Source organism: Ranitomeya imitator, chromosome 6 (assembly GCF_032444005.1).
Source record: "Ranitomeya imitator isolate aRanImi1 chromosome 6, aRanImi1.pri, whole genome shotgun sequence".
NCBI classification, from domain to species: domain Eukaryota; kingdom Metazoa; phylum Chordata; class Amphibia; order Anura; family Dendrobatidae; genus Ranitomeya; species Ranitomeya imitator.
In genome coordinates, this window is record NC_091287.1 from 511975780 (window position 1) to 511990464 (window position 14685).

The 14685-nt window shown below is 43.6% G+C and overlaps 1 protein-coding gene across 1 annotated transcript in view; it reads left to right on the forward strand.

Annotated features, from left to right (window-relative positions):
- PKHD1L1 (PKHD1 like 1) overlaps window positions 1-14685 on the forward strand; it is a 262674-nt gene that overhangs the window by 234844 nt on the left and 13145 nt on the right. The window contains exons 72-75 of the mRNA XM_069731788.1: window positions 4061-4190; window positions 11229-11582; window positions 13138-13289; window positions 13886-14035. Coding sequence (XP_069587889.1) covers window positions 4061-4190; window positions 11229-11582; window positions 13138-13289; window positions 13886-14035 — 786 coding nt within the window. The remainder of the gene's footprint in view (window positions 1-4060; window positions 4191-11228; window positions 11583-13137; window positions 13290-13885; window positions 14036-14685) is intronic.

Below are 14685 nucleotides of genomic sequence, written 5' to 3' on the forward strand. Positions count from 1 at the left end.
GTCCTTCTCCCTGTCAGATTTACCCCTGTCAGATTTACCCAGAATGAGTACTTCCTTTTCCTAACGAGAGTCTCATGTAGGGTGAGCTGGACTGGAGAGCTGGAGATCGTGGAACTAGCGGGGGTGCCGGTGGACATGGCAGACTGAGAGACGGTTGGAGACGGTATTCTTGCCGGTGCCCTAGATGCAGTGTTTCTTACTACGAAACTGGTGATTCCCTGACCCTGACTGCTTTGGCCTGGCAACGAAACCTGCACAGATACTGCAGGTGGTGCGGAAAATGGTGGCCTTACAGTGACGGAAGGGATGTAGCGTTGCTGACTAGCTTCATTGGCCGAGGGTGCTACAACCTTAAGGGACGTTTGGTAGTTAGTCCAGGCTTGCAAATGCATGGTGGTTAAATGTCTATGCATGCAACTTGTATTTAGACTTTTCAGATTCTGACCTCTGCTTAAGGTAGTTGAACATTTTTGACAGATGACTTTGCGCTGATCAATTGGATGTTGTTTAAAAAAATGCCAGACTGCACATTTTCTAGCATCGGATACCTTTTCAGGCATTGCAGACTGAGCTTCTTTAACCGGATGGCCACGCTGTCCTCCAACTGGTTTTGGCTTTGCCACGCGTTTTGGGCCAGATACGGGCCCGGCAGATGGAACCTGTTGCGATGTTGATGCCTGCTGCGGCCCCTCCTCCTCTGCTTCAGAACTACTGCTGCCTGCACCCTGTTCCCCCAATGGCTGCCAATCTGGGTCAACAACTGGGTCATCTATGACCTCCTCTTCTATCTCATGTGCAACTTCGTCTGTGTTACCGTGTAAGCCGGTGGTATAGCGTTTGTGACCGGGGCACCATAGTCTCATCAGGGTCTGATTCTGGATCAGTACACTGCGAGGGCAATGTGGTGGTCTGAGTCAAAGGAACAGCATAGTAATCTGGCTGTGGCTGTGCATCTGTGCACTCCATGTCCGATTCAACTTGTAATGGGAATGGCCTGTTAACTGTTTCACTTTCTAACCCAGGAACGGTATGTGTAAAGAGCTCCATGGAGTAACCCGTTGTGTCGCCTGACGCATCCTTCTCTGTTGTTGTTTTTGCTGAACAGGACAATGGAGCGACTTGTCCCTGACTGTGAACATCCACTAACGACGCGCTGCTTTTACATTTACCAGTTTCAGAAGAGGAGGCAAAAGAGCTAGAGGCTGAGTCAGCAAGGAAAGCCAAAACTTGCTCTTGCTGCTACGGCTCTAAAAGCGGTTTTCCTACTCCCAGAAAAGGGAGCGTTCGAGGCCTTGTGTAGCCAGACGACGAACCTGGCTCCACAGCTCGAGACTTAGGTGCTATATTGTTTTTCCCACGACCACCTGATGCTCCACCACCACTACCATCATTACCAGCTGGCAATGAACGCCCACGGCCACGACATCTTCCACCAGACTTCTTCATTGTTTTAAAAACGTAACCAAAGTAATGGTATTTGTTACTGTAAAACAACTTACAAGGTGAACTCAAACTTCTGTAGGATTTAGATATCCCTTTATAGGTGTGTGAGACTGCAAGGAAAATCAGGCACAATGTTACACACTCGGTTTTCTGTGGCACAAAATGAGACAGATGCCACACACGCAGGACTGGCACTGAAGCACAAATGCCAATATTAATCTCCCACAATTTTTTTTTTATTTTTTCAGGGAGAATTTAAAAACCAAAAAAAAAAACAGACTCTAGGCTTTCTGTGGCCCACAATTTGAGAGAGATGGCACACACGACTGGCACAGAAGCACAAATGCCAATATTAATCTCCCACTATTTATTTTTTTTCAGGGAGAATTTAAAAAACAAAAAACAAAAAAACAGACACTAGGCTTTCTGTGGCCCACAATTTGAGAGAGATGGCACACACGACTGGCACTCAAGCACAAATGCCAATATTAATCTCCCAGTATTTATTTTTTTTCAGGGAGAATTTAAAAACCAAAATAAAGAAAAACAGACACTAGGCTTTCTCTGGCCCACAATTTGAGAGAGATGGCACACACGACTGGCACTCAAGCACAAATGCCAATATTAATCTCCCACTATTTATTTTTTTTCAGGGAGAATTTAAAAAACAAAAAACAAAAAAACAGACACTAGGCTTTCTGTGGCCCACAATTTGAGAGAGATGGCACACACGACTGGCACTCAAGCACAAATGCCAATATTAATCTCCCATTTTTTTTTTTTTTTTTAAAGGGAGAATTAAAAACCAAAAAAAAACAGTATTGCAGACACTAGGCTTTCTGTGGCCCACAATTTGAGAGAGATGCCACACACACAGGACTGGCACTCTAGCAGAAATGCCAATCTTGATGTCCCACTACTTTTTTTTGTTAGGGAGAATTGCCAAGAAATCAGGGCCAGTATTACACACTAGGCTTTCTGTGCCACAAAATTGGAGAGAGATGGCACACACAGGACTGGCACTCTAGCAGAAATGCCAATCTTAATCTCCCACTACTTTTTTTTGTTAGGGAGAATTGCCAAGAAATCAGAGCCAGTATTACACACTAGGCTTTCTGTGCACCAAAATTGGAGAGAGATGGCACACACAGGACTGGCACTCTAGCAGAAATGCCAATCTTAATCTCCCACTACTTTTTTTGTTAGGGAGAATTGCCAAGAAATCAGAGCCAGTATTACACACTAGGCTTTCTGTGCCCCAAAATTGGAGAGAGATGGCACACACAGGACTGGCACTCTAGCAGAAATGCCAATCTTAATCTCCCACTACTTTTTTTGTTAGGGAGAATTGCCAAGAAATCAAAGCCAGTATTACACACTAGGCTTTCTGTGCCCCAAAATTGGAGAGAGATGGCACACACAGGACTGGCACTCTAGCAGAAATGCCAATCTTAATCTCCCGCTATTTTTTTTTTTTAGGGAGAATTAAAAAAAACAAACAACAAAAAAAAGGATTATAGACACTAGGCTTTCTGTGCCCCACAATTGGAGAGAGATGGCACACACGACTGGCACTCAAGCACAAATGCCAAGATTAATCTCCCACTATTTAGTTTTTTTCAGGGAGAATTAAAAAAAACAAAAAAAAAACAGGGACTGTCCTACAATTACTATCTCCCTGCAGTAATCTCAGCAAGGTATGGCAAGCAGCAATAACAAGGAGTGGAATGCTGCACAAATTAAATCAAAAGTGTGGACAAACAAACAAGATAGCTGTGCAGAAAGGAAGGAACAACAGGATTTGTGCTTTGAAAACAGCAGTTGGTTTGCACAGCGGCGTACACACAGCAATGCAGCTATCAGGGAGCCTTCTAGGGCAGCCCAATGAGCTACAGCGCTGAGGGAAAAAAATGTAGCTTCCACTGTCCCTGCAAACAAAAGGTGGTGTTGGACAGTGGAAATCACTACAGCACAAGCGGTTTGGGGGTTAATGGACCCTGCCTAACGCTATCCCTGCTTCTGACGAAGCGGCAGCAACCTCTCCCTATGCTCAGATCAGCAGCAGTAACATGGCGGTCGGCGGGAACGCCCCTTTATAGCCCCTGTGACACCGCAGACAGCAAGCCAATCACTGCAATGCCCTTCTCTAAGATGGTGGGGACTGAGACCTATGTCATCACGCTGCCCACACTCTGCGTCCACCTTCATTGGCTGAGAAATGGCACTTTTCGCATCATTGAAACGCGACTTTGGCGCGAAAGTTGCGTACCGCATGGCCGACCCCACACAGGAATCAGGTAGGGTTTCATGAAACCCGACTGTGCCAAAAGTCGGCGACTTTTGAAAATGAACGATCCGTTTCGCTCAACCCTATTAGAGACTACATACACATTACCATATTATACGAACTCTTGGTTCACGTTGCACCTTTTTTCATACAACACCATATGTGTAGCATAGGAAGTGTCTATGGATCTGTAATATGTAAGAGTTCCTAACTACAGGCAACATCGACCTCTTCATAAATGCATATGATGATAGTTTTAAAATATTTGGCTTGCCTTCATTCTGCTCCATAGCATCCCACCACTGACTTCATTATATTTCTTTTTTGCAGTCTGTACTTATAGGAATTTACTACTCAAATCCTCAACGTTTGGATGTCTATGTTAATAATGTCTATATAAACCCTACAAATATACAATGGAAGGGATCGGACTATACCTTGAAGGAACCTACTTATGAGGGTAAGGTATTGAATCCTCCATGACCACATTTGTTTAACCCCTTAATCCCATAAGACGTACTATCCCGTCCAGGTGACCTGGGACTTAATTCCCAGTGACGGGATAGTACGTCATATGCGATCGGCCGCGCTCACGGGGGGAGCGCGGCCGATCGCGGCCGGGTGTCAGCTGCCTATCGCAGCTGACATCCGGCACTATGTGCCAGGAGCGGTCACGGACCGCTCCCGGCACATTAACCCCCGGCACACCGCGATTAAAGATGATCGCGGTGTGCCGGCAGTGCAGGGAAGCATCGCGCAGGGAGGGGGCTCCCTGCGGGCTTCCCTGAGACGATCGGTACACGGTGATGTGCTCACCGTGTACCGAACGTCTTCTCCCTGCAGTCCCCAGATCCAAAATGGCCGCCGGGCTGCATCCGGGTCCTGCAGGGAGCACTTCCGGGTCAGGATCAGGCTGCAGCTGCAGCTCTAATCCTGCCCGGCTGTATGTCAGATCACCGATCTGATAGAGTGCTGTGCACACTGTCAGATCGGTGATCTGTGATGTCCCCCCCTGGGACAAAGTGAAAAAGTAAAAAAAAAATTTCCACACGTGTAAAAAAAAATAAATAAAAAAATCCTAAATAAAGAAGAAAAAAAATATATATTATTCCCATAAATACATTTCTTTATCTAAAAAAAAACAAAAAAACAATAAAAGTACACATATTTAGTATCGCCGCGTCCGTAACGACCCGATCTATAAAACTGGCCCACTAGTTAACCCCTTCAGTGAACACCGTAAGAAAAAAAAAAAAAACGAGCCAAAAAACAACGCTTTATTATCATAACGCTGAACAAAAAGTGGAATAACACGCGATCAAAAAGACGGATATAAATAACCATGGTATCTCTGAAAACGTCATCTTGTCCCGCAAAAAACGAGCTGCCATATAGCATCATAACCAAAAAAATAAAAAAGTTATAGTCCTCAGAATAAAGCGATGCCAAAATAATTATTTTTTTCTATAAAATAGCTTTTATCGTATAAAAGCGCCAAAACATAAAAAAAAGATATAAATGAGGTATCGCTGTAATCGTACTGACCCGAAGAATAAAACTGCTTCATCAATTTTACCAAACGCGGAACGGTATAAACGCTTCCCCCAAAAGAAATTCATGAATAGCTGGTTTTTGGTCATTCTGCCTCACAAAAAATCGGAATAAAAAGCGATCAAAAACTGTCACGTGTCCAAAAATGTAACCGATAAAAACATCAACTCGTCCCGCAAAAAACAAGACCTCACATGACTCTGTGGACCAAAATATGGAAAAATTATAGGTCTCAAAATGTGGAGATGCAAAAACTTTTTTGCTATAAAAAGCGTCTTTTAGTGTGTGACGGCTGCCAATCATAAAAATCCGATATAAAAAATGCTATAAAAGTAAATCAAACCCCCCTTCATCAGCCCCTTAGTTAGGCTAGGTTCACATTGCGTTAATGGGTTAACGCTAACGGACAGCGTTGCATGGCGAAAATGTCACAATTAACGCCGTGCAACGGGTCCGTTAGCGCACCCATTGACAGCAATGTGATTTTCGGGTGTAGCGCATCGCTAGAGCATGCCATTTTCGGCTCGCGCTAGCAAGGTGCCGTTCTTTTGTGGCGCGCCTCGGACGCTGCTTGCAGCGTCCGCGGCGCGCCCGAGGTCCGATCCCCGATCTTCCAGAGCGGGGACGTTAACGCGACCACTAAACACGACACCTAAAAAGACATTGCGTTAGCGCAATCCGCTAGCGCTAAACGGATTTCCCTAACGCAATGTGAACCTAGCCTTAGGGAAAAATAATAAAATTAAAAAAAATGTATTTATTTCCATTTTCCCATTAGGGTTAGGGCTAGGGTTAGGGCTAGGGTTAGGGTTAGGGTTAGGGCTAGGGTTAGGGCTAGGGTTAGGGTTTGGATTACATTTACGGTTGGGATTAGGGTTGGGATTAGAATTAGGGGTGTGTCAGGGTTAGGTGTGTGGTTAGGGTTACAGTTGGGATTAGGGTTAGGGGTGTGTCTGGGTTAGAGGTGTGGTTAGGGTTACAGTTGGGATTAGGGTTAGGGGTGCGTTTGGATTAGGGTTTCATTTATAATTGGGGGGTTTCCTCTGTTTAGGCACATCAGGGGCTCTCCAAACGCGACATGGCGTCCGATCTCAATTCCAGCCAATTCTGCATTGAAAAAGTAAAACAGTGCTCCTTCACTTCCGAGCTCTCCCGTGCGCCCAAACAGGGGTTTACCCCAACATATGGGGTATCATCGTACTCGAGACAAATTGGACAACAACTTTTTGGGTCTAAGTTCTCTTGTTATCCTTGGGAAAATAAAAATTTTGGGGGCTAAAAATCATTTTTGTGGGAAAAAAAAAGGATTTTTTATTTTCACGGCTCTGCGTTGTAAACTGTAGTGAAACACTTGGGGGTTCAAAGTTTTCACAACACATCTAGATAAGTTCCGTGGGAGGTCTAGTTTCCAATATGAGGTCACTTGTGGGGGGTTTGTACTGTTTGGGTACATCAGGGGCTCTGCAAATGCAACGTGACTCCTGCAGACCAATCCATCTAAGTCTGCATTCCAAATGGCGCTCCTTCCCTTCCGAGCTCTGCCATGCGCCCAAACAGTGGTTCCCCCCCACATATTGGGTATCAGCGTACTCAGGACAAATTGGACAACAACTTTTGGGGTCCAATTTATTCTGTTACCCTTGTAAAAATACAAAGCTGGGGGCCAAAAAATCATTTTTGTGAAAAAAAAAAAGAATTTTTATTTTCACGGCTCTGCGTTATAAACTGTAGTGAAACACTTAGGGGTTCAAAGTTCTCACAACACATCTAGATAAGTTCCTTGGGAGGTCTAGTTTCTAATATGGGGTCACTTGTGGGGGGTTTGTACTGTTTGGGTACATCAGGGGCTCTGCAAATGCAACGTGACTCCTGCAGACCAATCCATCTAAGTCTGCATTCCAAATGGCGCTCCTTCCCTTCCGAGCTCTGCCATGCGCCCAAACAGTGGTTCCCCCCCACATATTGGGTATCAGCGTACTCAGGACAAATTGGACAACAACTTTTGGGGTCCAATTTATTCTGTTACCCTTGTGAAAATACAAAACTGGGGGCTAAAAAATAATTTTTGCGAAAAAAAAAAAAAATTATTTTAACGGCTCTGCGTTATAAACTGTAGTGAAACACTTGGAGGTTCAAAGCTCTCAAAACACATCTAGATAAGTTCCTTAGGGGGTCTAGTTTCCAAAATGGTGTCACTTGTGGGGGGTTTTAATGTTTAGGCACATCAGGGGCTCTCCAAACCAACATGGCGTCCCATCTTAATTCCAGTCAATTTTGCATTGAAAAGTCAAATGGCGCTCCTTCCCTTCCAAGCTCTGCTATGCGCCCAAAAAGTGGTTTACCCCCACATATGGGGTATCGTCGCACTCAGAAGAAATTAGACCACAAAAGTTGTTGTGCAATTTGTCCTCTTACCCTTGGGAAAATAAAAAATTGGGGGCGAAAAGATGATTTTTGTGAAAAAATAAGATTTTTTATTTTTACGGCTCTGCATTATAAACTTCTGTGAAGCACTTGTTGGGTCAAAGTGCTCACCACACATCTAGATAAGTTCCTTAAGGGGTCTACTTTTCAAAATGGTGTCACTTGTGAGGGGTTCCAATGTTTAGGCACATCAGGGGCTCTCCAAATGCAACATGGCGTCCCATCTCAATTCCAGTCAATTTTGCATTGAAAAGTCAAATGGCGCTCCTTTCCTTCTGAGCTCTGTCATGCGCCCAAACAGTGGTTTACCCCCACATATGGGGTATCAGCGTACTCAGGACAAATTGCACAACAACTTTTGTGGTCTAATTTCTTCTCTTACCCTTGGGAAAATAAAAAATTGGTGGCGAAAAGATCATTTTTGTGAAAAAATATGATTTTTTATTTTTACGGCTCTGCATTATAAACTTCTGTGAAGCACTTGTTGGGTCAAAGTGCTCACCACACCTCTAGATAAGTTCCTTAAGGGGTCTACTTTCCAAAATGGTGTCACTTGTGGGGATTTCAATGTTTAGGCACATCAGGGGCTCTCCAAACGCAACATGGCATCTCATCTCAATTCCAGTCAATTTTGCATTGAAAAGTAAAATGGCGCTCCTTCCCTTCCGAGCTCTGCCATACGCCCAAACAATGGTTTACACCCATATATGGGGTATCAGCGTACTCAGGACAAATTGGACAACAATTTTTGAGGTCCAATTTCTTCTCTTACTCTTGGGAAAATAAAAAATTGGGGGCGAAAAGATCATTTTTGTGAAAAAATATGATTTTTTATTTTTACGGCTCTGCATTATAAACTTCTGTGAAGCAATTGGTGGGTCAAAGTGGTCACCACACATCTAGATAAGTTCCTTAGGGTGTCTACTTTCCAAAATGGTGTCACTTGTGGGGGGTTTCAATGTTTAGGCACATGAGGGGCTCTCCAAACGCAACATGGCGTCCCATCTCAATTCCTGTCAATTTTGCATTGAAAAGTCAAATGGCGCTCCTTTCTTTCCGAGCTCTGCCATGCGCCCAAACAGTGGTTTACCCCCACATATTGGGTATCAGCGTACTCAGTACAGATTGTACAACAAAGTTTGGCATCCATTTTATCCTGTTACCCTTGGTAAAATAAAACAAATTGGAGCTGAAATAAATTTTGTGTGAAAAAAAGTTAAATATTCATTTTTATTTAAACATTCCAAAAATTCCTGTGAAACCCCTGAAGGGTTAATAAACTTCTTGAATGTGGTTTTGAGCACCTTGAGGGGTGCAGTTTTTAGAATGGTGTCACACTTGGGTATTTTCTATCATATAGACCCCTCAAAATGACTTCAAATGAGATGTGGTCCCTAAAAAAATATGGTGTTGTAAAAATGAGAAATTGCTGGTCAACTTTTAATCCTTATAACTCCCTAACAGAAAAAAAATTTTGGTTCCAAAATTGTGCTTATGTAAAGTAGACATGTGGGAAATGTTACTTATTAAGTATTTTGCGTGACATATCTCTATGATTTAAGGGCATAAAAATTTAAAGTTGGAAAATTGCGAAATTTTCTAAATTTTCGCCAAATTTCCGTTTTTTTCACAAATAAACGCAAGTTATATTGAATAAATGTTACCACTAAAATGAAGTACAATATGTCACGAGAAAACAATGTCAGAATCGCCAAGATCCGTTGAAGCGTTCCAGAGTTATAACCTCATAAAGGGACAGTGGTCAGAATTGTAAAAATTGGCCCGGTCATTAACGTGCAAACCACCCTCGGGGCTTAAGGGGTTAAGGACCACTGAAATATATTGTTGGTATCTAATATTATAGAGAATCTGTCTGTAAGATGATCATTACTGTACATTTGGGACTACAATAAACTTTCCAGGCAACTCTGGCTAATTCAATGAGTTTCTTTGCCTTACAGAAGAAATTAACCTTGTTGATTACGTACAAACATATTTCCTCTTATTATTATTATTTATTATTATAGCGCCATTTATTCCATGGCGCTTTACATGTGAGGAGGGGTATACATAATAAAAACAAGTACAATAATCTTGAACAATACAAGTCATAACTGGTACAGGAGGAGTGAGGACCCTGCCCAGGAAGGCTCACAATCTACAAGGGATGGGTGAGGATACAATAGGTGAGGGTAGAGCTGGTCATGCAGCGGTTTGGTCGATCAGTGGTTACTGCAGGTTGTAGGCTTGTCGGAAGAGGTAGGTCTTCAGGTTCTTTTTGAAGGTTTCGATGGTAGGTGAGAGTCTGATCTGTTGTGGTAGAGAGTTCCAGAGTAGGGGTGATGCGCAAGAAAAATTTTACATGCAATTGTGGGAAGAGTAGGTAAGAGGGGAGTAGAGAAGGAGATCTTGTGAGGATCGGAGGTTGCATGCAGGAAAGTACCAGGAGACGAGGTCACAGATGTATGGAGGAGACAGGTTGTGGATGGCTTTGTATGTCATGGTTAGGCTTTTGTACTGGAATCTCTGGGTAAAGGGGAGCCAGTGAAGGGATTGACAGAGGAAAGAGGCCGGAGAATAGCGGGGGGACAGGTGGATTAGTCGGGCAGCTGAGCTTAGAATAGATTGGAGGGGTGCGAGAGTGTTCGAGGGGAGGCCACAGAGCAGGAGGTTACAGTAGTCGAGGCATGAGATGATGAGGGCATGGACTAGGGTTTTTGCAGATTCTTGGGAAAGTACGGATCCGTTAAATATTTTTGAGTTGAAGGCAGGAGGAAGTGGAAAGGGCATGAATATGCGGTTTGAAGGAGAGATCAGTGTCAAGGATTACCCCAGGACAGCGAGCTTGTGGGACTGGGGAGAGTGGGGGGGTCGCGTGAGATGGGGGAAAGACAATGAATTCTGTTTTGTCCATGTTAAGTTTTAGAAATCTAGTGGAGAAGAAGGATGAAATAGCGGATAGACATTGAGGGATTCTGGTTAGTAGGGAGGTGATATCTGGTCCAGAGATGTAGATCTGTGTGTCATCCACATAGAGATGATACTGAAAACTGTGAGATTCTATGAGCTGTCCCAGGCCAAAAGTGTAAATGGAGAAGAGCACGGGCCCTAGGACTGAACCTTGTGGGACTCTGACAGATAGGGGGCGAGGTGAGGAGGTGGTGTGTGAGTGGGAGACGCTGAATGTCCAGTCTGTTAGGTATGACGAGATCCAGGATAGGGCCAAGTCTGTGATGCCACAGGATGAGAGGGTCTGTAGTAATAGGGAATGGTCCACTGTGTCAAAGGCAGAGGACAGATCCAGGAGGAGGAGGACAGAGTAGTGTCGCTTGCTCTTGGCGGTTAATAGGTCATTGGTGACCTTAGTTAGGGCAGTTTCAGTGGAGTGGTGTGACTGGAAGCCTGATTGTAAGCGGTCGAAAAGGGAGCAGGAAGATAGATGGGAGGACAGTTCAAGATGGACTCTTTCATTACAATAACATTAGTTGGTTGATGATATGAATGTTGTCACTTCCTCTGATAGGACAATACATGCCTCTGCTCAACTCTACGATTTTGGGAGAAAACTTCTTTGACCGTGTCTATAACATGCTGTATATCCTGGTGAGAGGATCCATTCCAGTGGAAATTCGCACATCTCCTCTGATTGTTATCTCATTTAATCTTCCGGCAATGACCGTGGACCAATTTTACGGGGATAATCTTGTTAGGAACCTTGCGCTTTTCTTGAAGATTCCGGCAAGCAAAATTCGTATTACAAAGATAGTGGCAGAGAGCTCTAAACGAAGAAAGAGAGCGGCAGGAGGAATAAGCGTATCTGTAGAAATTGCAGATCCACCGGTCCAAGAAATAAACTCTACTAGTAGTAACTCAACAGGTAAGTTGGGAACTTTTACCGTTGTGGATGAGCCCAAGCTACTACAAAACCCTCTTAGCCTCGTTATTGCAGACCTGGGCAAAGTGCAACCCGGTCTGCAAAGGGCTGATAACAGTGGTCCACGGGTCGCACCATGCCCTCCTCTGCCCAATATCTCGCGTCCTGATATCACTGCTATCTGCATCTTCAGGATGTTTTTATTTTTTATATGTGTGAAGGACATGTGAGGGCCCATACTTAATATAGGGAGGCTATGTGGAGGTTTGTTCTGTATATTGGAGGCTATGTGGTGCTCATATTGTGTATAGGGGCTATGTGAGGGCTCATACTGTATATAGATTTCACTTTGTGTTGTATGGACAGCCCAACATGTGAATTTTGGGGCATCCTACTTCAGCAAGTTTTGGTTTAAGAATAAACAAAACAAATTTCAGCAGTTCTGTGCATGGAAACCCCAACAAAGGGCAAAAGCAAACTAATAATCAGATAGTCCAAAAATCCAGGGAACTCTTCATAAAAAAATCCAACTTATTAATATGGTTTGAATAAAGTTATTATTATTATTATTTATTTATATAGCACCATTAATTCCATGGTGCTGTACATGTGAAAAGGATTTACATACAGGGTTATAGGTATCGTTAACAGTAAACAAATTTACAATGACAGACTGGTACAGAGGGGAGAGGACCCAGTCCTTGCGGACTTACATTCTTCGGGATAATGGGGAAGAGACAGGAGGTCGGTGTGCTGCAGCACTGGTGGTGGTGAGGTGGCAGCTCTGGTGGGGGTGTGGCGGCAGCTCGGGTGGTTGGTGAGGCGGCAGCTCGGGTGGTTGGTGAGGCGGCAGAATGGTTATTGCAGGCTGTAGGCTTTCCTGAAGAGATGGGTTTCCAGGTTCCGTCTGAAGGATCCGTGGGTGGTGGATAATCGGACATGTTGAGGCATGGAATCCCAGAGGATGGGGGATATTCAGGAGAAATCTTGGAGGCGGTTGTTTGAGGAACAAATAAGTGTGGAGGAGAGGAGGAGGTCTTGGGAGGATCGAAGATTACGTGAGGGAAGATATTGGGAGATTAGTTCAGAGATATAGGGAAGGGACAGGTTGTGGATGGCTTTGTAGATCAGTGTTAGTAGTTTGAACTGGATTTGTTGGGGATTTGGGAGCCAGTGGAGGGATTTGCAGAGGGGAGAAGCAGGGGAGTAGCGAGGAGAGAGGTGGGTTAGCCGAGCAGCAGAGTTGAGGACAGACTGGAGTTGTGCAAGGGAGTTAGCGGGGAGGCCACAGAGGAGGGTGTTGCAGTAATCGAGGCGGGAGATGATGAGGGCATGCACAAGAGTTTTAGTAGATTGTGGGCTGAGGAAGGGACGGATTCTGGCAATATTTTTGAGTTGGTGAGTTGGATGTTTTTATCTCCTTGGATGCTGGACTAACTTTTTTTTTTAGGTTTAAGACGGGCGTATGTAGCATCAGTACTAATAAACCCTCCCTTCTTCTTTCTGTGTCTGTGGATTTCCAGTAATGATGTTCTGCTAATTTGGTTTTCCTATTTAGACACACTGACATACACAAATTTCCAGGATATCAGTAAAAACCTGGCATCTGCCGCTATTAATGGAAGTCTCAGCTCGCAGTTGAATGTCACTGTGTCATCGTTGTCCGTTTCTGATCCAGTTCCATCTCCTAGTGATCCGGCCTGGAGTCAGGTAACTGCTCCCCCAATCCTGTTGTATTATTAGATTATTTCACCCCATACAGATTGTTTGTAGAATAGACTAGAGGAATTAGATATCGTGCCACCAAAGCATCACTTGGAGATTAATATATGGCTCCTTAGCCCAAGCTTTGCTGCTATTTTATATTGCCCACTGTGTCTGTACTGCTACATACTTAGGCAGTTAACTGGTTCATGCAGCTTTACATGAACACCCGAGCCTTACATTATGGCCGGTCCGAATAACTAAAGCAATCGTTATCATCCACCTCTCGTGTCTCCCCTTTTCCTCATAGTTTGTAAGCTTGCGAGCAGGGCCCTCATTCCTCCTGATATCTGTTTTGAACTGTATTTCTGTTATGCTGTAATGTCTATTGTCTGTACAAGTCCCCTCTATAATTTGTAAAGCGCTGCGGAATATGTTGGCGCTATATAAATAAAAATTATTATTATTATTATATTATTATTATTTTCCTGTCCTGAGACTATGTTACTAAAAAAGTGGTAGCATCGGTGGGCAGTTGGATCATGTCATCTATCACGTACTAATCTAATAACTAGTGACATTGGTGTTGTGATGTCTTCTAGGTGGCATCTGAGACTGTCAACAGAACTCAATCGTCTAATGGAAGTTATTTGGCTACTGTATCTACACTTAAAATTATCCAGCAACCTGTGGCGGGACGCCCCGGAGAAATGCTTTCCCAGCAGCCATTTGTAATGGCGGTAGATTCCAACGTAAGTTTGAACATTGTACATTGTAAGCTTCCTAGCAGGACTCTCCCTCATTTTGGTATCTAAGTTATGTGTTATTCTGTAATGTGTTTATTGTCTGTACAAGTCTCTTCTAAAATTGTAAAATGCTGCAGAATATTTCGGTGCTATAGAGATAAAAATGATGATGATTATTATTATTATTGATAAGAATATGAACTCAATAGCATAATGTCCGGCCAAAAACCCAATTCCATCGTTCCTATTTTTAAAATCAACAGTTAGGTTACGAAGACTATTAGATAACTTCTCACAACAGAATTTCCTAAAATATCAGTTATGGGTGCTAGTATCTGTAACTATCATTTATAGCGCAGTCAGATGGCCGTATGACACGTACGTTGATAGCATCGCAATGCTCTAACTGGCTGTCGGCTCTCTTGACCTAAGCATGACAGCTGCATGAAATACGTGTTGTCACGCTCAGGTCAGGAGAGCCGACGGCCAGTCCGAAGAAATTGCTATGCAATCGTTGTCCGTGTTATATGGCAATCTGACTGCCCCTTAATGTGATGAGAACAACAAGGATCAGAAATGTATAAAATTTATAAAATTGTAAGAAAAAAGTGACATCTATCTCTGGTGGTGGTTACTCATACCAATGTTAGTTTTAG